The sequence below is a fragment of the Aethalodelphis obliquidens genome, unplaced genomic scaffold (assembly GCF_003676395.1).
Source record: "Aethalodelphis obliquidens isolate GAN/ISIS:26980383/991018 unplaced genomic scaffold, ASM367639v1 scaffold5, whole genome shotgun sequence".
Lineage (NCBI taxonomy): Eukaryota > Metazoa > Chordata > Mammalia > Artiodactyla > Delphinidae > Aethalodelphis > Aethalodelphis obliquidens.
Window position 1 is genome coordinate 10,757,657 of NW_020837949.1, and position 22,348 is coordinate 10,780,004.

Sequence of the window (22,348 nt, forward strand, 5' to 3'; positions counted from 1 at the left end):
TGATATTTTCTGAGTTCATTGGTGCTATATACACATACAAATGACTTCAGTATATTATATTAATATATTTCTGAATACTTTCATTGTTTCTAAAAAAGTGACTTGGGTTTTCTATAGAGCCACATTTTTGTTAGTAATCGAGTTTTCTTTCTTCTTCATCTGTAACAAATAGGATTGTGTTCAGTTATGAGTAACTGCCCCCCTGTCCCCCTTCATGTAACAAAGTATAGAGTTAAGTAGTTACAGGGCAAGGTTTCTATGGTTTCCTCAGCCTTTGCCTCACAACATAAGATGTCTCTGTTGCAACTCCAGCCACTATGTTCCCCGTTCGGCATCAGGTGGGAAAAAACGGAAGAGAGGAAGTAGGGCAGCACATATTGCAGGAAAACAAGGCATCAGGGATTCCCAACATTTCCAGAAATCCTTCCTGCATCTAATCTTTTGCCTCAGTGGCTAGAACTATCAAATACCACCCTAGCAGCAAAGGAGTCTGGGACATGAAATTTTTTAATCTAAGGACATAGTCACCCCAAAAAAAACCGAGGTCCTGTCAGTGAGGAAAGAAAGAATGAGTAGGAGTCTGCTCTTCTTTCAAAAAAATGCCTTTTCTTTGTCTGCCATCTTGATGAACACTTTAGCCACATATATAATAAAAACTCTTTTAACTTTCTTCCAGCCATACTCTTCTGGATTTCTGTTGTTGCTGTCGATGAATCCACAATCAGACTAATTCTTATTTGTTTATAATGTCTCTAACTCTATCAACTCTTTAGACCTTATGTTTTTCTTTGATGTTCTGCAGATTTACTACAGTATGTTTAAGTGTAACTTCTCTCTTGTTCTAGTTGGTTTTCCTTAGCTCTGATAATTGGTGTTCATTGATTCTGAAAATTTTTCAGATATCCCCATTTTTCAGACAAGGGCATGGTAGTTCAAAGCCCTAGTTAGTGATTTGCCCAAATTCATATCATTAAGGGATTGATACACTCAAAATTTGAATTCAGGTCTTCAATGCTGTTTTTCCTGTTTCTAACTAGTAAATGAAAGACCTTCCATATAAAATAAGTTGATGTTTTAAAAAAATCACTAAAATGAATTTGGGATAAAGAGAAAAATACAAGAGGAAGTTAACTGTAGACAGGGGAAAGAAAGTAAAGGAGATAGGAAAGAGGACAATAATGGTAGGAAATTAAAAGTAATTTGGAAGAAAAATAAAAATGCTGAGGGACAGAACTTTTAACTTCTCTACACTTTTGCCTAAGAAAAATATTAAATGGTGTTGCCCTCCATTTACCCAGGCCTCTGCTTTATAACACTCAAATTGAGTTTGAAATTATGCATTCATTGTTCTTCATTGTTCCTTTTTTTGTGTTTTTTCAAAGAAGTATAGATATAAATGACAGAGTGAAATAATTTTGTAGCATTGACTGAAAGAGACTCAAATCTAGCCCAAGTGAAAGAGTTCTGAAAGAAAAAAAATCTGAGAAAACAGTTTGAAAAGATTTTTCATCTCTATGGAAATGCTTTATAATAGTGTGTACAGGTACCAAGATTTTCTGCAGGAGTTCTCTGTGAGTTTTTTTTTTTTCCTATCTATCTATCTAGCTATCTATTTATTTATACATCTTTATTGGAGTGTAATTGGTTTACAATGGTGTGTTAGTTTCTGCTGTATAACAAAGTGAATCAGCTATACATATACATATATTCCCGTATCCTCTCCCTCTTGCGTCTCCCTCCCACCCTTCTAGGTGGTCACAAAGCACGGAGCTGATCTCCCTGTGCTATGCGGCTGCTTCCCACTAGCTATCTATTTTACGTTTGGTAGTGTATATATGTCCATGCCACTCTCTCACTTCGTCCCAGCTTACCCTTCCCCCTCCCCGTGTCCTCAAGTCCATTCTCTAGTAGGTGTGCGTCTTTATTCCCGTCCTGCCCCTAGGTTCTTCATAACCATTTTTTTTTGTTTTTTTAGATTCCATATATATGTGTTAGCATATGGTATTTGTTTTTCTCTTTCTGACTTACTTCACTCTGTATGACAGACTGTAGGTCCATCCACCACTGTGAGGATTTTTAAGTGCCAGCCTAACAAGGGAACAGTTCAAGCATCTATTAAAAAACAACATCTACAGTTGTTATTAATGCATTTTCAGTGAGAAACTCTTAATTCTCACTCCATTATGCCTCACAAGGTGATTCTAGTCAGTTGTCATGGTTCAACAATAGCTATACACACTTAGGGTATAACCTTTGTGAGCTCACGCCACTAATGTGTGAGATGTTTCATGTTTCTAAATGTCTTTATTATTATTTTAATTATTGCTTTTCTAGTCCAGCCCTTGAAAAAAAGCATTCTGAAACTGTGATGTCAACATTTCCTCTTTGATTCGAGGACAATATCTTTTGTGTCTTCATTCTTTTCATAATCAGTGACCCTCTTTGAGTTGAAGAGATTGTTACAATTTTTACATAAAACACATGCTTCAAGGATCAAAGTTGATGATAATAAGGATGGCTTTTAAAAAATTAATTTTTTTTTTTGCCCCAAGGAAGATGTTAGCTAAAGTTTCCCTCCCCAAGACCATTTTCTCAAGTTTACAGTTTGGTGAAATGACTGTATTTCATCATAGCCAAGATGTCATCAGTTGTAAGATGCATTATTATTTTGTGTACACTGAGAAATAAATGCTACTAATTATAATTGCAGAGATGTGGGGAAAACATATGTTAAAACTGATAAAATATGGTAGATCAAATGGAATAGAAATTTACGAATCAAACTATATGCACAGACATACCACTCTTAAACCTGTTGTGAAAAATTGCAGAAGCCTCTGAAATGGGCAAAAAGATACCTGTGTGTCTTTCAGTGGATTGTTTGGCCTGGTCTAGAGGCCCTTGAAAGGTTATATGATTCTATAGGGTACCTAGCTTTTCATCGTCTTTGATTATTTTGCAATGTTGTGGAATTAGAAGTTAACTGATAAAGGGCAGGTCATACTGTATATGATTCCTGTTCATATAAGTCAGTTGAACTTTTGTTCTGTGAAAACTCCATGGATTATCACCCTATATAAATGGCCAATTTTCCATCCATTAGCAAATCCATTACAGCACTCCTTGTTGTCTAAATAGGTCTGTCCTTTGCAGTCTCCTTTGAACCAGTGTGTTACATCATAATAGTTTTCTCATTAATTGACTTAATTGAAATCTTTGATGTGTTCATTTTATATTTGTTTGAGTCATTATTTTACACTTTAAAAATTAAAAAAAAATTGTAATCACCTATGGTATTTAAAGGATCACAAGCTGTTGCAGTCTTTAAAAAAAAACAGTGTAAAGTGTTATTGCAAAATACCACTTCCGGTTGTATGCGGTAGGTCAGAGGGAGCTCTGGGACAAAGGTCTAATGATGTCACTTCCATATTTGTATCCCGGAAAAGGTCTCACAAAGGGCTGTACTTGAACTGTGCACTCTGTATCTATAAAGGATCATGGCCATGACTGAACCTTTTAAGCAAAAGAAATCAGACCAATACGCTCTTCTAGAAGGCAAAAGTTGATTCCAGTACTAGTAAACTAAGCTGGAAGGAAATGACATTTTTTTAAAAATTATTATTATTTTTTTGCGGTACGCGGGCCTCTCACTGTTGGGGCCTCTCCCATTGCGGAGCACAGGCTCCGGACGTGCAGGCTCAGCGGCCACGTCTCATGGGCCCAGCCGCTGCGCGGCATGTGGGATCCTCCCGGACCGGGGCACGAACCCGCGTCCCCTGCATCGACAGGCGGACTCTAAACCACTGCACCACCAGGGAAGCCTGGGGAAATGACATTTTTTAAGCAGTGTTATTGAAATATAATTCATGTATTATAAAATTGTTCTGTTCTTGATCACAGAAAGAAAGCATCCAGTGTTTTTACCATGAACTATGATGTTAGCTGTTGGTTTTTCACAGATGTCCTTGATCAGATTGAGGACATTCTATTCTGTTCCTAGTTTGTTGAGTGGTTTTACCAGGGAAGGGTTTTGGACTTTGCTTTTTCTTTTTTGGTCTATTGAGATGATCATGTGATTTTTTTTTAAAAAATCCTGTTTATATAATAATATATTACATTAATTGAATTTCCGATATTAAATCAAACTTAAATCCCTCGGATAAGTTCCACTTGGTCATGATGTATAATTCTTTCTCTGTGTTGCTGGATTCAGTTTCCTAGTATATTTTTGAGGATTTTTGCGTCCACATTCCTAAGATACATTGTTTTGCAGAGTTTTTTTCTTGTGATGTCTTTGACTGGTTTTCTAATCAGGGTGGGACTGACATCTGCTCTTAAAGTCCAGGCATTCAGGAGGGAACCTCCAGGGAAGTCAACCAAGGCAGCAAGAGTGAAACACCAGTGAAGTAGGTCTAGCAGACAGGATGCAGATTTGGGGAGGACGTAGCATAGAGGAAACTCTGGTTGCGGGAGACACCTGAAGTGTGTTCTCTCCCAAAGATAGGTGGCGCCTTGTGCCTTTTGCCCTCCTTTAGTTGTGTGCTTGCTGCTAGAGACAGGAGGGAGGAGAGAATGAGACCTGTAGGGCCAGCTCGTATCTAATGAATACATAACAGGGGCTGGCTGGCCCTTCTAAGGAGGAAGTTTAGGTCACTGAACATTTAAACAAGCCCAACCTGCTGGGGAAGCAGTTTCATTTACAGGAAATTCTATTGAATAATCTCTAAGTGTTCCTTTAAAAAGCAATTATCTCCTTCTCTTGGATAAAGACAAGGAGCAGCCTTTCCCCCTTCTGTGTTTAATTAACCATCAGTGGCTTTCCATCTTCACTGCTTTATATTATTAATTTAGAAAAGTCATTAATGTTTCCATAGGTCATTTTTATTTATAAATAGAAAGTGCTAGCTATAAATTCCAATATTGATTTTTCTCCAATAATAACTTTTTACTAAGGATCTTTCAAACCTGAGGAATAATAAGTTCCCTCACAAATTTATGTAAATTTAAATGTGTGAAAGATTTATTTTTCGTAATAGCTGTACCTAGAATATTACATTTATTTATATATGTCTAAATAAATTAGGATGATAATTACAGATAAATATTTTCACAAAGGTTTCTCAAGGAAGCCTTACATTTCTATTTGTAGAGCCCTGAATATTTTCAAATATTTGGTAAGATTTAAAGTGTAACAGTGCATACTGAGTTCATTGCTCTAGGCTGTATTAAGTGTTTTTTTTTAATTGGAGTATAGTTGATTTATAATGTTGTATTAGTTTCTGCTGTACAGCAAAGTGAGTCAGTTATACATATATCCACTCTTTTTTAGATTCTGTTCCCATACAGGTCATTACAGAGTATTGAATAGAGTTCCCTGTGCTATACAGTAGGTTCTTATTAGTTATCTATTTTATATATAGTAGTGTATATATGTCAGTCCCAATCTCCCAATTTATCCCTCTCCCCACTTCCCCCTCAGTAACCATAAGTTTGTTTTCTACACCTGTGACTCAATTTCTGTTTTGTAAATAGGTTCATTTGTACCACTTTTTTAGATTTCACGTATAAGTGATAGCATATGATATTTGTCTTTGTCTGACTTCACTTGGTATGACAATCTCTAGGTCCATCCACCTCACTACAAATAACTCAATTTCATTTCTTTTTATGGCTGAGTAATATTCCATTGTATATATGTACCGCATCTTCTTTATCCATTCCTCCATCGATGGACATTTAGGTTGCTTCCATGTCCTGGCTATTGTAAATAGTGCTACAATGAACATTAGGGTGCATGTATCCTTTCGAATTATGATTTTCTTCAGATATATGCCCAGGAGTGGGATTGCTGGATCATGTGGTAGTTCTGTTTTTAGTGATTTCTTATATTTTCGACTATGTTGTGGAAATAACAGAGCATTACATTCTTGATTAATGGAATATATTAAAAAAGAAACCTTTATTGTTGATACCACATCTTGATTTTTTAATGTATCCTTGATAATACGTGCCAGCAAATGACAATTTCTATGATGTATAGTCCAGACTCTATGACTGTTATTTCCTTGACTTAGAATCTAGGATAATTATATTGATAGTATCAGAATGTTGAAAGGCACATCACCGTTTGTCTTGACCTGTGATTTTCAAGTGAAATAATGAAGATCTAAAAGTGACTTCCACAAATCACATGGTTTTGTAGGGCCAGAGCTGGCCTGGAACACAGATGTCTCTATCCCAACACAGGGCTTTTTCCTCCTAGGCTCCTTCACTACTAGCAGTGTAGAAAACTTTGATACTAGATAATCAATTCAAATATATATAAAGACAGGTAAATGTAAAATGTGTGATGTTTGGTAGGTAGATTGAAAAATATAACCATATTGTTAAAATTTTCATGATATAAGTTTTCAGCTGTATCAGTTCCAAATTGCTGCTATAACAAATTACCACAAACTAGAGGCCTAAAACAAGCTCATCATGTACAGTTCTGGAGGCTGAAGTCCCGAATGGGTCTTATGAGACTAAAATCCAGGTATTGACAGAGCTGCAGTCCTCCTGGAGGCTAGGGTGGAGAATCCTTTTCTTACCATTTCAGCCTCCAGAGGCTGCCCACATTTCTTGACTCATTCCTTCCTTCATTGTCAAGGCCATCAGTGTAGCATCATCAGTTCTCTCTTTCTCTGACCTCTGCTTCTATTGTCACCTCTCTTTCTCTGACTCAGACTCTGAGCCACCCTCTTTTAAGGATGTTGTGACTACCCTGGGTAATCCAGGATAATCCTAACTCATGCTTTTTAATTTAATCACATCTGAAAAACCCCTCCTGCCATGCAAGTAACTTATTTACAGGTTCTGAGGATTATAATGTGGACATTTTGGGGGTGCCATTATTGAGGCTATCATTTAAGTCTGTAATCAATAAGTTCAGTAATTTCCTGGAATAATACATATTGAATATAGTTATTACATCACTGAATCTTTACAGTTACTCTGAAAAGTAATGTATGAAGACTGTTTACATGTCCTTGAGAAACTGAACCTCAGTGTTATTCATCGTGGCCTCAGATAACATGTGGTAAAGACTCAAGACAAAATAGACACAAAATATTGTGTGAGCATGATTTATTTGGTGTCCACAAAGAGGGGTGAGAGAGACAATTTCCATTCACTCTGGTTTCTGTTCTCCAAGGATTGTGGTCAAGTTTAGTCCAGTGTATATTCTGATCCCTGGGAGCCATGAAGGAAGTCAGGTTTGCATCTGGTCAGCCGTGAGTTTGTAATCGGGCTTTTATTAGACATATTCCTTCTTTCTATCCTTTTTTGATTGCTTCTCTTTTTTTTTGAGACTGCATTTTAATGAGAAACTGATAGTTTCTACCAATAACAGGCAGCAATCTGATGTGTGATTAAGATGGTGAAAAACAAAAGGCAGAGAATTTGACTCTTGTATTGCTTTCTTAGTTACATATTATTTGAGTCTCAGGACTCTGCGGGTCCTTAACAATCGATCAGATATGTATCATTAATTTGCTGAGCACGCATACACCAGCAAACTACTGACTGACTACTTATCTGCTCTCACTTTTATTCCTGCCCCTTCCACACACACAAACACCAATGCCGCACACATATACTTGCACTACAATATGGTACAAGTTTGGGTTTTCTTATTATATACATAGATTTGATCAGTCTGGGGTCATAGAACACAGAACTGCCGCTTTTGATAAGTTCTGAATATTAACACTGAGGAATAATCGCACAAAATGACAATCATGGGGAACTTGAGGACCCAACTTTTATGAAAAAGGCAAAGTTGGGTAAGGGGGAGCTTGATAAGCAGTAGATATTATTTCTCTGGGGAGAAAAATACAAAGAGGAACAAGATTTTTTTTTTAGACTATGTTATTCTGCAGGATTTTCAGAAATCACACTGGTAAGCAAATATTACATTTGCCAGACATATAAGACTAATGACATACAGCCTACAACAAATTTGTATTAAATACTGTATATTTCGTGAACTCAGCTCCAATTCTGTTTTCTATGTTATAGGATTTGAAGCAGATATGAATGATTTTTCTTAAGTCCTTACCCTTTTGTGATTCTGCTAGAGCACAAGAAACCAACAGTAATTTACTGTATGCCATAATCATCCTGTTTTGTTTTTAGAAAACTCCCAACAACCTGACAACACACATTTGTTATGGTTGAGTCTAGGCATTTAAATATCAAAACAGTTAACATGCATTTGTAGGGAATATGACAAATGGGAATGTGTGAGCAGACCAATTTTTCATTGACCTGCATTCAAGAACACTATTATAACTCAGGCACGCCTCCCAAGTTGTTTAAATGAGTTGATTTCCTAGTATTTATGTGGGCAGGTTGACTGATGAGAATGACTTTGGTATAAGCTCAAGAGTCCCTTTCTATTTCCCCTCCTCCAGGCTTCACCTTTGTGCTGATTCAGATGTGAGCTCTGTGCATTCAACCATCCAGCTAATATACTGAGACAAGAAAGCAATAACTTTTGCTCATTACATGAACTGTAGAGAAAGAATCAAGGGGTTCCGATGAATAAACTTTTACTATGCGAACAGCTCACTGGGCATAGTTTTCTTCTGGGTCCAAATAATCATATTGTGTGTTTTGAATATACTTTCTTCTACCTGTCTTTTCTCTACACTCATTCTTATTCAGGTATAACATCAACTCTTTTATGAATGCAGAGTATTATATTATATTATAATTATCCTCATTTTATAGATGAGGAAACTGAGACCCAGAATGTTCAATGAATTGTCCAAGTTCATGTCTCCTAACTCAGTCCTCCATGCACAGAAAGTGGATCCGTCACTGGTTATTTACATATCTATTTTTAAAAGCTTTCGACTTGGTGAAGTAACCTATCTCAACATCCTTTTTCTAAATGAAAATAGAATTTTCCCGGACATTGGGCAGGTTCTAAGACAAAGGAGACAGAGAATTAACACCTTGGCAATTAAACTCATGGTATGAGCCCTACCTAAGACATTCCTTTCCACTCTGTGAGCCACAAATCAGAACCCATGCAGATTTGAAGAGTGTGTAAATTAAGTGTAACTTATGCTCACCGTGATGTGTGATGTCTGGGGTGATTATAAACCAAATGTCCTTCATCGCGGTTCTCAAGTATTTGTGGGAAGGACTCAAGGGAAAAAAAGATTTACATTCACAAAGGGGGGTAAATGGTTAAAGCAGGATTTTTGATGAAAAGGAAGGAGCAATGATAAAAGGGCAAGATGGTTTGGCTGCCGGAGGTTTAGATGGCAGGCAGGTTTCTCAGCTGTGAGCTGCTCCTGTGTCCTGTAGATTGCTTGGAGGCCAGATTGTGAAAAAGCTGAAAATATTTAGAGAACACTAGGCTTAAATTAAAAGAAGGGCAGATCACACTGGGGAAGTGCCCAAAATGCAGACTAAATTAGAAGCATCTGCATAAAGGCGCTTTGAAATATGTCTGTGGACCCCAAATAAAGTTTGTAGTGAAGAAATATTTGCATAATGTGTTTTTGTTACAGTGCAAGGGAAACTCAACGTACAGATTACATAGAGAGAAAGTTCTCAAGCTTAAGAGGTGTATTTGGGAACTAGCAAGGGAGGGTAGAGGTCTTCTTCTGGTTTTGAGATTATAAAACAGCCAAAAAAGGAAACAAATCAACGCTTTAAACCGTTTGACAAAGTAACTCTCTGGAGATTATTGTATAACATGTAACTTACCTTCTTCTCTCTGTGTAATTTGTACCTTGAGTTTCCCTTGAAACGTAGCAAAAAACATTTATACAGCTATTTACTTCAGTTAATAATGTGGAGGGAAGATGACAGTAGGGTTCAAGCCCTGACTGTGAAACGAGTGAATTATATGGCCCCAGGACGTCATACGCATCCTTCATCTATACCAAGAGGGTTGCTAGATGATGTCAGAGGTTTTCTTCAGTGTGGAACTGTGGCTTCTGAAGCCACAGAGAAATAAGCGGGTCCAGATCATAAATGCCAGGAGCTTAATGTTCAAGGAGACACCTCTCTCCCCCTTAATTCCCTATGTGATGGCAATTAAAGTCCCCGTGGGAAGCAGCAAGAGGACCAGACTCAGGAGACTTCTGTCTGGGGTTGCTGTGCAGCCCCTCTTCGCATAGATTTCGTGCGATGTGGTTCACTGTATGGAAGTGGCTTTGAATGTTGCAAAGGAGGATGTCCTGTGTCATCGTTACAGTTTATCATCTCTTGCTGAAGGTTCTCACTCTTCAGAAGTTCACAGTGAGGCTAGAAATGGGAGATGGTCATGATTATTCCTCATTTACTCTGAGAAAGAATGGACGCTCTGGCTGCAGGAATACAACATTTTCTGATAATGATTTATTAGTAGTGTTGTGATCTCCTGCTTGCCCCAGTGCCATGTCATACTTTGGCCGCCTCTCAATTTATTTGCAAGGTTTCACTTTGGAGAAATCATATCGGCCTTTTTCACTCATCTGTTTTCTAGACCACATTTAATTGCAAATTAACAACTCGTCTCTCAACTGTTCCTAAGTCTGGCTTTTCTTGTGTGTGTGTGTGTGTGTGTGTGTGTGTGTGTGTGTCTTAAGAACGTGCTTAGAAAACATTATCAAAGCAAGAAGGCTTTCTGATTTTACCAGCTACAATTGATAACCAATTTTTATTTTTAACCATCGAAAAAAATTATTTATTTGCAGTATATCAGTGTTAAGTCTGCCAGGAGAGAGAAACAGGTTCTGGGCAATTTAAATCTGACATATAATTAAGAAAAATACATGTTCAAACCTGAGGTGTTTTCAGTTGACCTGAATCCCGCCAAAGGCTGATATTCTACAGATAAAGTAGATAAAGTTTTATTTCCTATACCTTGCATGGCACATTACTAACTAACAGGTAAATTAAATAAAGAAGGCTCCCCTGTTCTAGAAGGATACATTACCGAGGGCGGTGGGTATCTGGCTTGGGCTTGTTGGACAAAGTGAAGAAAGGCAGAGGTGCCGGCCTCCCTCTCATCCCGACCCACTGCTGCTGCAATTTTGATGTAATTATGAGCGCTGCTCTCACCTGCCATGAGGTTTCATTCTCTTTCCTTTAAAATGTGTGACTTTGAACTAAATGATCTCAATCTTTTTCATTAAGTCTTTCTTCTTTATTCTCAATAGCAGAATTAGACTATTTTGTTCTCTCCTCCTGAATACCTGTGAAAAGCACTTGAGATCCAACACACATGCCATTTCTCCCTTAAAACATGTCCCCAACCCCTAGTATTCTCAGAATATGTTCTCCCTTGAATATCTTCCTCTCCCTTACCCCCCACTAAAATCTTCATTCATCTTTAAGAGCCATTTCAAATCACATCCCTCACGAAGCTTTCCTAATTAAATGTGATTTTTCTTTCTTAACTTTGAATTCCTAAAGTGTGCTGTGCACCTCTCTTCAGTATGTTTACCTATTAGTGTCATTCTCTGTGCAGATTTTTTATTCCTTTTCTTAGAATGCATTCGCCTCAAGGATTTGGTGCTGTCATCTGTGTTTCCTCCTCGTCCTCTGGGATAGAGCCTTGCATGTTTTGTGTAATTAGCAACCTTTTTAAAATGAGCAAGTGCATTTTACCCCCATGAATTCTGTAATGGGACACAGAGTCAATTGCATTATGGTAAAAGATGCCGAAGCAAGAGTTCTATACTGTAAACCTTTAAAACAATTAGAATAATGAGGGCTAAGTTCAATTTTAAGGGTGAAAATAGTTGTAAACCCTGCCAAAAGTTGATATGGTTTAAAGTGATGCCATTTAGAATATGAATGTTAGTTACCAGAGATGGCTTTTTAGTATGAGTGTGTGTGTGTGTGTGTGTGTGTGTGTGTGTGTGTGTGTGTGTGTGAGAGAGAGAGAGAGAGACAGAGAGAGAGAGAGAGAGAGAGAGAGAGAGAGATGCCTATCTAGGGAGTGGGCAGTGCAGGAGTGAATATGTAGAAATCTCACCATGTTGAGGATTTGGAGTGTTCGATGAATTCATTGCTCCCCTAGATGCTTTTCTCTGACCCATTTGTTTACTGCTCTTAATATGAGGCAAGGTCTAAAGCATTTCATTTTTAGATTCCCCTCTTACAGATGTTGAAGATGGTGGAAAACTATAATGTGAGGGCAAGTATCATTATAAAAAGAAAAGAAAATGGGATTGGTTCTCTTATTGTGTCTTAATTCATGAAACTTCTAATATTTGCTGTGCAAAAAGAAGAAAAACAGGAAAGTCCTAGTTTGGTTTATTCTACTGTGTCCTACAGGGCACTCTTACAGTATTATATAAATGTAAAAATTGGGTTTGTTTGTTCCAGTCATTTTGTATCTTTATCCAATTAACTAGATTATTAATTTCTCTAGTTTATGAGCCCTTTAAGTTTTCCTTCCCATTATTTAGAGTTTTGTAGTTGAAACTTTATAGTTAACTGTGTTTTCTGTTTAACTTTACCCATGAATACAATTTTAATAAAGAAGGTAGGAATAGAAGAAGAAAATGAGACTAGTACATCAATAACTTTACTGCACTTGCCCCTAAATAGTCTAAGAATTCAGTGGGCAGTGGTGGGGAGGTTACTTTGCTATGTCTGTCAATAAAGCCAAACAAATTGATGACAAATTGTTACCCAGACGTGAATAGATTTATTTTGCTCTCTTCATTTCTCATTAAGAAAATGCTTGTCCTTTGCTTGGTCTGGTCCTGAGTTCCTTCTCTCTATAAACTGTCCCTAAATGATCTTATCACAGCCTATAACTTTAAATACATCTACATGCCATTGCTTCTCTCATGTATAGCTCCACCCCTTACCTCTCTGATTTTCTTCACCTGCTCTGGAATTCTGGGAACATAAGCTGCTCTAGAGCATAGAAACTTCATGTCTTTTGTTTAGAAGTTGTCCCTCCTGCAGAGAAGAGTGTCTGGTGCAGAGGTGTTGTTGAGTAAACCTTTGTTGAATGAATGTCTGAGAACCGTATGTAAGATAACATGACCACGGCAAAATGTTTGGGTTTTGCTCCACCTGTTCTTTCTGTTTTCCCCATGTCAGTAAACCAACACAGACACAGTTGCACAAACCAAGAACCTAGATGACTTCTTCCTTTCTCCATGTCTACTCTTCATGATCAATGTCCAGGCCATCTTCTTTTTATTTAACATCTTTATTGGAATATAATTGCTTTACAATGGTATGTTAGTTTCTGCTTTATAACAAAGTGAATCAGCTGTACATATATATATATACACACACACACACATATATATATATATATATATATATGTATGTATATATCCCCATATCTCCTCCCTCTTGCATCTCCCTATTCCCACCCCTCTAGGTGGACACAAAACACCGAGCTGATTTCCCTGTGCTATGTGGCTGCGTCCCACTAGTTATCTGTTTTACATTTGGTAGTGTATATATGTCCATGCCACTCTCTCACTTCGTCCCAGCTTACCCTTCCCCCTCCCCACGTCCTCAAGTCCATTCTCTACGTGTGCATCTTTATTCCTGTCCTGCTCCTAGGTTCTTCATCACCATTTCTTTTTTTAGATTCCATATATATGTGTTAGCATACGGTATTTGTTTTTCTCTTTCTGACTTATTTCACTCTGTATGACAGACTCTAGGTCCATCCACCTCACTACAAATAACTCAATTTCATTTCTTTTTATGGCTGAGTAATATTCCATTGTATATATGTGCCACATCTTCTTTATCCATTCATCTGTCGATGGACACTTAGGTTGCTTCCATGTGCTGGCTATTGTAAATAGAGCTGCAATGAACATTGTGGTACATGACTCTTTTTGAATTATGGTTTTCTCAGGGTATATGCCCAGTAGTGGGATTGCTGGGTCATATGGTAGTTCTATTTTTAGTTTTTTAAGGAACCTCCATACTGTTCTCCATAGTGGCTGTATCACTTTACAATCCCACCAACAGTGCAAGAGGGTTCCCTTTTCTCCACACCCTCTCCAGCAATTTATTGTTTGTAGATTTTTTGATGATGGTCTTTCTGACTGGTGTGAGGTGATACCTCATTGTAGTTTTGATTTGCATTTCTCTGATGATTAATGATGTTGAGCATCCTTTCACGTGTTTGTTGGCAATCTGTATATCTTCTTTGGAGAAGTGTCTGTTTAGGTCTCCGGCCCATGTTTGGCAGGCCGTCTTCTTATCTCTCCTGGAATCTGCAGTGGGCTTCTACTCCACCACCTCATTAAATCATCCTTCACAAAGTGACCAGAGCAATTGTCTTAAAGCCAAAATAAAACTGTGTCTCCCAGCATTTGGAACCCTTTAATGACTTTCCTTCATATTTCAAATAAAAGCCCCATTCCTGTCTGTGCCGAGGTCCTGCTCTAGGCTCTGGCCTCCTCCTGCCTCTCCAGCCACTGGTACCACTCTCCCCTCACTCCCTGGCTGTAGTCACGCTGCCCTTTTGGTTCCTGCCTTAGGCTCTTTGTACTTGTTTTTCTCTCTGCCCAGAATACTGTTCTTCATGCCTTCCTATCTTCCGATGGATCTCCCACATCGTATCATTTGAGTCTCAGCTAAGATGTTACTTCTTCATGGAGACTGTTTCTCGTAAGTAGATCTGAAATAGTACCCACGCCCTCTCCTCCCAACAAAGCCCATTGCCCTGTTTTACCTTCTTCATTGCAGTCGTTACTGTTCGACTCTTATTAAATTATCGATAGCTCTCTTCCCCTCAGTAAAAGTTAAGCTTTATGAGAGCAAGGACATTGCCTGTCTAGTCTTTGCTTTATCTTGAGTCCTTAGAATGGTTCCTGCACAGAGTGAGCAGCTAGTTGCTGAATGTAAACTCTCTACAGGATGGCGTCACGTGGTAGGTGCCGGAATTGAATCGGGAAAGAAGGATTAGCCTCGTTAAGCCTCTGAACCTCGCGTTCCATCTGCTTCATTAAGAGTGGCTACAGTTAACTCCCTTAGAAAGAATTAGGGGCAGCGGCCACTAAAGCAGAGCAGGAGGTTGGGGTGGAGATGGGTACACTGCCCTGCCTGGTCCCAGACTATTTTGGACCAAAGCATAGAGGATGTAGAAGAGGCAGCACTAGGATGGAACCAGAGACAGTATTTGAGATGAATCAGAAATGGTAATACTTGCCAAGGGAGAGATCTTCTTTCTGTTTAACAGTCCGTCTAGCTAAGGTGTTTGAGAGATCCCATAAAACAGAAGTCTTAAAGGAACCCTGTTTATCACCGTGATCGAATCCTGCTGTGTCCAGAATCTGTGGAGTCCAGCGCTGGACGGTAGGCTCTCAATCCACAGGAAAACCAAATCCTTCATGTTCTTCAGCTCATTATTGTCAGTCACTCATAGTTCACGGCCGGTGCCCTAGCATGGGCCATTTATTGATGCTCTGAAATCCACAGCTTCCATTTTCTGAATCCCTCCTTATTTTCTCGGCTCCTTTAAAGCAACTGTTGCCTTTTGAAGATGTATACCTCCAACCAGATGCTATCTTTCATTTCTCTGAATCTTCAAAGCATTTGGGAGTGTCTCTTCAAGGCATTCCAGCCTTGGATTGTAAGATCTGTATAATTGCCTTAGGTTCCTTCCCCTACCTAGATCAGAAATAGAGGCAGAAACTGGGTCCTAATCATTCCTATACCCTCTAAAACACAACCCCATGCCTTAGACATTCGTGAATCAGTGTGAAACTTGAAAGAAATTCTGCTGTTTACTAGGTGTGTGACCTTGTGATTTACTTCTCTAAGCCAACACTTTCTCATCTCTAAAACTGAGTTAACGATAGAGAAAATAAAAACCACATCATAGGACTGTCAAAAGAATTAAGCAAGATAGCATATGCAGTGCTTGGCACAGAGTGTAATAAGTAGTGGTTTTATTATGGTGATGGATTTTATGGGTTCCCCAAATGTCAACCCCAAGAGAACCCAAGAATGGCCTATCTTAAGTGACTATCTTTGATTCTAATATTAATGACCTTCTAAAATATTGACTGTCACAGGGCTAATAATAAATATAGTACCAAAAATTCAACTGTGAATATAGGCCTATATCCTTAAGAAAAAAGTTAACAGTGGAGAATCACTTCTGAGTCTTATAAAAAGGAAACTGGATTTCCTAATTTAAAATACTTTGGGAGCATAAATACACCTGGAGCACTCAAGCTGTAAGCTGGTGACTCAGAGAACAAGGGCACTGAATGCTGAAATAAGCAACGGCAGATGCGGCCACTTAAGGTCTCAGAGCAAATTGCAGAAAATAAATTAATTCATTTAAACATGCGTGAAGCTCCTAAGTGGGGGAATAACCTGAAATGGTGCTGAATGATTTCCTTAGTTATGTATGTTCTGAAGTATTAGTAATGCCTTGCTTTGTGCCTTTTACCTTTGATGAGAACAGATCCCAGAATCTTTTGCCTTATTAAGTTGTTTTCAAAGTAATTTAGATTATAAAACAGCAAATTCCAGTCAAAGTTCAGATTGGTTTCATTGATTTGGAAAAGTGGATAGCAAGTTTATCAAAGGATAGATGGATCCTGGAGGGAATGAGAAGTGATTATGATTAAATCGTTAGAAAAGAGCTTTGGAGAGGCTGACATAATTTTGCAGAAACTTCTTTTTTTTTTTTTTTTTTTTTTTTTTAAGTTTTGTCAAACTTTATTTTATTTTATTTTATTTTAACATCTTTATTGGAGTATAATTGCTTTACAATGGTATGTTAGTTTCAGCTTCACAACAAAATGAATCAGTTATATATATACATATGTTCCCATGTCTCTTCCTGCTTGCGTCTCCCTCCCTCCCACCCTCCCTATCCCACCCCTCCAGGCGGTCACAAAGCACCGAGCTGATCTCCCTGTGTGCAGAAACTTCTTAAAAGTTTGAAACTTGCCTACCTTTCTGCTAAAATATGTGCAGAGATTTTATCAACTTGTCTGATACTGTGTGGCCTGGCAGTTTAAGTCCTAAGAATCAGTGTACTCATTTGTAGACTACAGGGTAGATTTAGTATATTTATCAGCGTTATTACTCAGTTATTTCCAGATCTCATCAGATGTTTTAATTTTCATTCTGGGAACCGCAGACACGAAAATCCCAGCATTTTATGTCCTTGCGTACTTAAACTTTACGGTTGTATAACTGAATAAATAAAGGAAAAGGGGCCAGAAAGAGGAGGAGAGATGTCAGAAGTGGAAGCAAACTGTCAACTAAAGGCCTGTAATGTTCGATGACGTGTTCCATCTGATCTTTTAAAGGAGAAGGATTTAAGGAAATTACTACGTGCCCTGCACACGCTGGTCGTCAGGGTAGCTTTCTTGTATGGCAGCGGCTCATGTTTGATGCCAAGGCAGTGAGGGAGAGCTTGGCAGCAGAGCAGGCGCTCGAACTGAGGACGCCTGGCTCTGGAATGGATGAAGCTTAGCCAAGGATTTGGCAGCCCTGCCTGAGAACAAAAATAATCAGAAGAATTGCCGAGAGCCGTAAAACCAGGAGAGTAGGGATATGAGATACATCAACCTGATTTTTTGAACATGGAAAAATATTAAACCTATTCTAAGTCTGTTAGGATGCCCATGTATTTCTGTGAGTTTCTGTTACTATAGTAATTTCTGTTTTGCCCTGGGACTATGAATAGGATAAAGTCAGATACTTTGTTATTGTTTATTTTTTAAGTTTGGAAAAACACATACTTCTTAACCCCAGGGTTTAAATAATTTGTAACTTATGAATAAGTGCATATATCCCTGTAGTTGAATATTTCCTTTGATGCCAAAGGCTCATTATTTGTATGCTAATCTGTTCTCTTGGGAAGCTCTGATGTGTTACAATTGCAAATAATCTTTGAAATCTTTTGGAGCAACTATAAAAAAACCCAGTACATTCCAGGAAGATGGTACAGCATTTGCAAGGCTTTGTCACGATAGGTCAGGAGGTATTTTATGTAGCTGGAGTGTGCATAGAGGTGGTGGAAAGATGAGAGACGATGTTGGAAATTTAGGTGGGATCAGATCGTGTACTAGGAGAGGAAGTCTGGATTTATTCTGTAGGCAGTAGAGGAAGATTTTATTTTATTAAAAAAATTTTTTATTGGAGTATAGTTGATTTACAATGTTGTGTTAGTTAGATTCACAGCAATGTGAATCAGCTATACATACATATATACATATACATAGATATACATATATATACACACACACATATATATATATATATATATATATATATGTATATCTCCTCTCTTTTTTAGATTCTTTTCCCATATAGGTCATTACAGAGTATTGAGTAGAGTTCCCTGTGCTATACAGTAGGTCCTTATTAGTTATCTATTTTATATATAGTAGTGTGTATATGTCAACCCCAATCTCCCAATTTATCCCTTCCCCCCCACCTTTCCCCCTTGGCAACCGTAAGTTTGTCTTCTACATCTATGACTCTATTTCTGTTTTGTAAATAAGTGGGAAAGAATTTAAACAGAGGAGGAAAATGATCACTTTTGTGTTTAACAACAATTCATGGAATCGTATGGACTGGATCACAGAAAGATACAGTAAGTAACTTCAAAAAAATCAGACCATGTATGAAACTAGACTAACCTTATGTTAATTATTTGAATAAACACTCAAAAGAAGCATTTGCCACTCATTCTAAAGGGATAAGATCTTTTGAGTGACTCTTTAGAAAAGAAGATGCCTATATTGAATATATTACAATTGACCCTTGAACAACGCAGGTTTGAACTGCCCAGATCCACTTATATACACGTATTTTTCAGGAGTGAACGCCACAGTACTATACACTCTGTGGTCGCTTGGATCCAAGGATGAGCAAGAACCACTGATGCAGAGGACCGACTATAAATCATAGGTGGATTAACCCCCAGGTTGTTCAAGGGTCAGCTGTACTGTCTTTTTCAATAGGTACCCTTGACCTTTAAAATTCCAAATTCAACTTCATGTCTGCTTATGAAAGAGGAAATTCTCTTCTTCAGTGACAGAGCTTGTGGGATCACTTGGTTCTTTACAACAAACACAAAATTCGAAGTGTCTCTTCTCCTTGTGAAATGTGACACATGTCTGTTTCTATAATTTATTCTGCCCTGTTGTTCTGACTCAACCAGGTAACCTGCTATTCATTTGTTTAAAACAAAGCGATGCAGCTTAAAGGGCCACATGTACTGCAAATGAAGTTCTTGAGACATTAGAAAATCATCACAATTACATATCCACAACCCCACACCCACTGTACCGTGTTTCACACCACGCGCTGCTGTTGATAGATGGATTATACTTGTAGGTAGAAATCAAATATATAATGAATATATTTGGATATGTATTTATGTATAGGTACTAACTGTCCATTGATGCTTCTTTAAGAGCATATGTCTTATAATAAATTGAAAGGCAGAATCTTCAAGAACTTTCAAGTATGAAATACTGTTCTATCACTACTGTGTTTCTGGTGATTAGCTTGCTTTTTTAGTAGCTCTGTGAGATGTTTTTCTAATCAGTGCACATGAGCCATCATCATAACTAGAATTCCTAATTCTGAGCCCAAACAGTTGGAGTCCAACCAAATCAGGACCTTTAATAAGCATTGTAAGGAAAAAGCCATCAATCATTTACTCCCTCTCCCTAGCTCTGCGTACATTATTGAAAAATTGTATCAAAGTTTTGGTACTAAAAAGCCTTTAAGAAATTTGAACGATGTACCTGTAAGCAGATAGTATTATCTAATCAAAAATTGATTCGTGAGGGTGTCAGGTAACATTCATAACTTTAATCATGTTAACAACTCTGAAATTGGCTGATAATTACTTTAGAGTTAGAGGCTCTAATTTGTACATTGTTAACGTGTTTCCAATGACTGGCCAATGTAATAACAATAACAAATTATACTCTGTCTTCTTTGAGATCCTAATGGGCAGCTGAAACGGGATATTTCCACCAGAACTGAATATCAGTTTTTTCCTGAACATCCAAAACTTGTGAAGTTTCTGAAGATGCAAGGTCAGGTTTAGCATTGTGCTAGTAGAGTCCTATCATGTTCTCAGTGGTTTTGATTCAGTTAAGTCTGTGACCAAAAACAGTGTCATTAGCAGTGTCATTCTCACTATCAGCAAAGTATCCTAAGTACAGTACCAAGCAAAATGCTTTGTAAGCCACTTGAATGCCAATATCTTAGCCACATATCTTTATCCTTATTTATAGTAGGAATCCATCAAATCAACAAACTAATCAGAGAGCCCTCAGATGAGAAAATTCCACTGCCCCTAAGTATTTCTAATGATGTGTTTTAAATCTATGCAATAAGGATAAATTATGTTAACACAGGATTTTAAATATTTTCTTAAACTGTAGAACCCTTTGCTCAACCAAAATTTTGCCTAGAACCTTAAACCATAAAGCTAGATAAACAACTGTTTTTATTTATGTATAATACAAATGCTATCACATATAGTGATTTGCCACATACAATTTTTTTTGTTACTAAAAATATATTCATAACACTGTATATATATTTCTAACTTTACTGTGGGCTCTGCTTTATTTTTTCTACATAAATAATAGCTAATAATGCCAAGTGAATACTGAGTGCTCCTTTATATGTCAGAAGCTCTTTTGAGTGCTTTCTTTGAATTGTCTCAGGTAATGCAAGTGTCAAGTACCATTTTACAGGTGGGGAAGCTGAGGTATAGAGATAGCAACTTCGCTGCCCAGGATCACAAAGTGTTTGAGTATTAGAGCTGGGAGTGTTCTCTGGATGACTGACTCCAGAACCCAGGTACTGACCACTCATATATCACCTCCTGCCCTCCTACCTAAAATAAAAATAATCTTGCACCGGGATCTCTGAATGCACAGGCTGCTATAGAGAGATTTTGGTCAGACATACTTGAGGAGAATTTTGCGGAGAATTAGTTGCCTTATGGCTTTCTGAAAAATTAGCCCACAGGCCAGGGGTTTGGTTTTATTATTGCCTCTTTGCTGCCTCTTGAACTCTTTGAAACAAATGCTGGTGTCAACCTTGGCTGCACACTGGAATAACCTTGGGGGGGGGACGGGGACGGGTGGTATGAAATGTACTAGTGCTAGTGCCTGTACTTTAGTCCCACACTTGGAGGGCCTGATTTAATTGATCTCATGTGTGGCCTGGATACCCTTTGTTGTTTTTTTTTCCCCAAGCTTCCCAGATGTTTTCTGTGCGGTCAAGGTTAAGAAGGGCTGTATTTAAAGCTAAGCTGCCTTTCTGCTGTGTTCATACCGTTGCTCACATAGGGTATACATGAGATGGGTATAACAGAGTGGGATGGGTGGCTAAAATCACTCTAAGTTAATAGGACCACTTATTAATACCGAGTCATTCATTCATTCTTTTTTTTTTTTTCCCAAGGACAGTCAAGTGCTCAGAAGAAAAGTCCAGCAGGGGCAGGAGACAGAGAATGACAGGGGGCTACTTAAGCCAGGAGATGGGAGGAGGCCTCTGAGGAGGTGACATTTGAGCTGAGACCTGGATCACATAAGGATCACATCTCCTCAGGGAGATGGCTAGGGGCAGGGAGGTGTTCCAGGCAGAGGGAGCCCAGGGCAGAAGCCTGGAGTCAGTTCTGCCTGGTCCACTGCAGGTTCTCATCCCCTACTTTGCAGTGCAGTTGTGAGCATCAGACACAAGGTCAAGTGAATAAAGCAGCTAGCCCAGAGTCATAACCGCCATGGGTACCATTACCAAGAGCAGCCCCCTTTTCCAGATGAGCAAACTGAGGCCCAGAGAGGATAAAATGTCTCCCTGCAAACCAGAAGCTGGGGAGTAGGATTCATATGAGGCCACAGTGTTCCACCTACAGCTGTGCATGCCTGGGGGCTGGAGTCTGGGGTCCAGCAAGGAGCCCCCCACCTCAGGGCAGAGATGAAGGCACAGCTCACAGAGATGCCAGACAGGAGGGTCCAGAGGGTGAGGTCAGGGCTTGGGATGGAGGGGGCTTGGGGATGTGGGGTCTGGGATAGCTACATTGACCAGGAGACCTCAGGAGCTTAAAAATAGGGGATGCCTTGGACTTCCCTGGCAGTCCAGTGGTTAAGACTCCCCACTTCCACTGCAGGGGCGTGGGTTTGATCCCTGGATGGGGAAGCTCTGCATGCCAGTCTTTAAACGACTGTTCTTTATATTATTCTACAAAACACACACACACACACACACACAGAGATATACACACACACACACACACACACACACACACACACACACACAGACACACACACACACACACACACACACACACACACACACACACACACAC

At 38.6% G+C, this 22,348-nt stretch overlaps 1 protein-coding gene across 3 annotated transcripts in view; it reads left to right on the plus strand.

The window, feature by feature from the left end:
- The window catches only part of TPK1 (thiamin pyrophosphokinase 1), a 335,120-nt gene that overhangs the window by 238,635 nt on the left and 74,137 nt on the right, over nt 1-22,348 (plus strand). For 2 of the 3 annotated variants that reach the window (XM_027101627.1, XM_027101628.1), the window contains one exon: nt 14,548-14,646. The exons of the other annotated variant lie outside the window; for it this stretch is intronic. In XM_027101627.1, coding sequence (XP_026957428.1) covers nt 14,548-14,646 — 99 coding nt within the window. The remainder of the gene's footprint in view (nt 1-14,547; nt 14,647-22,348) is intronic. 3 annotated transcript variants of the gene reach the window in all.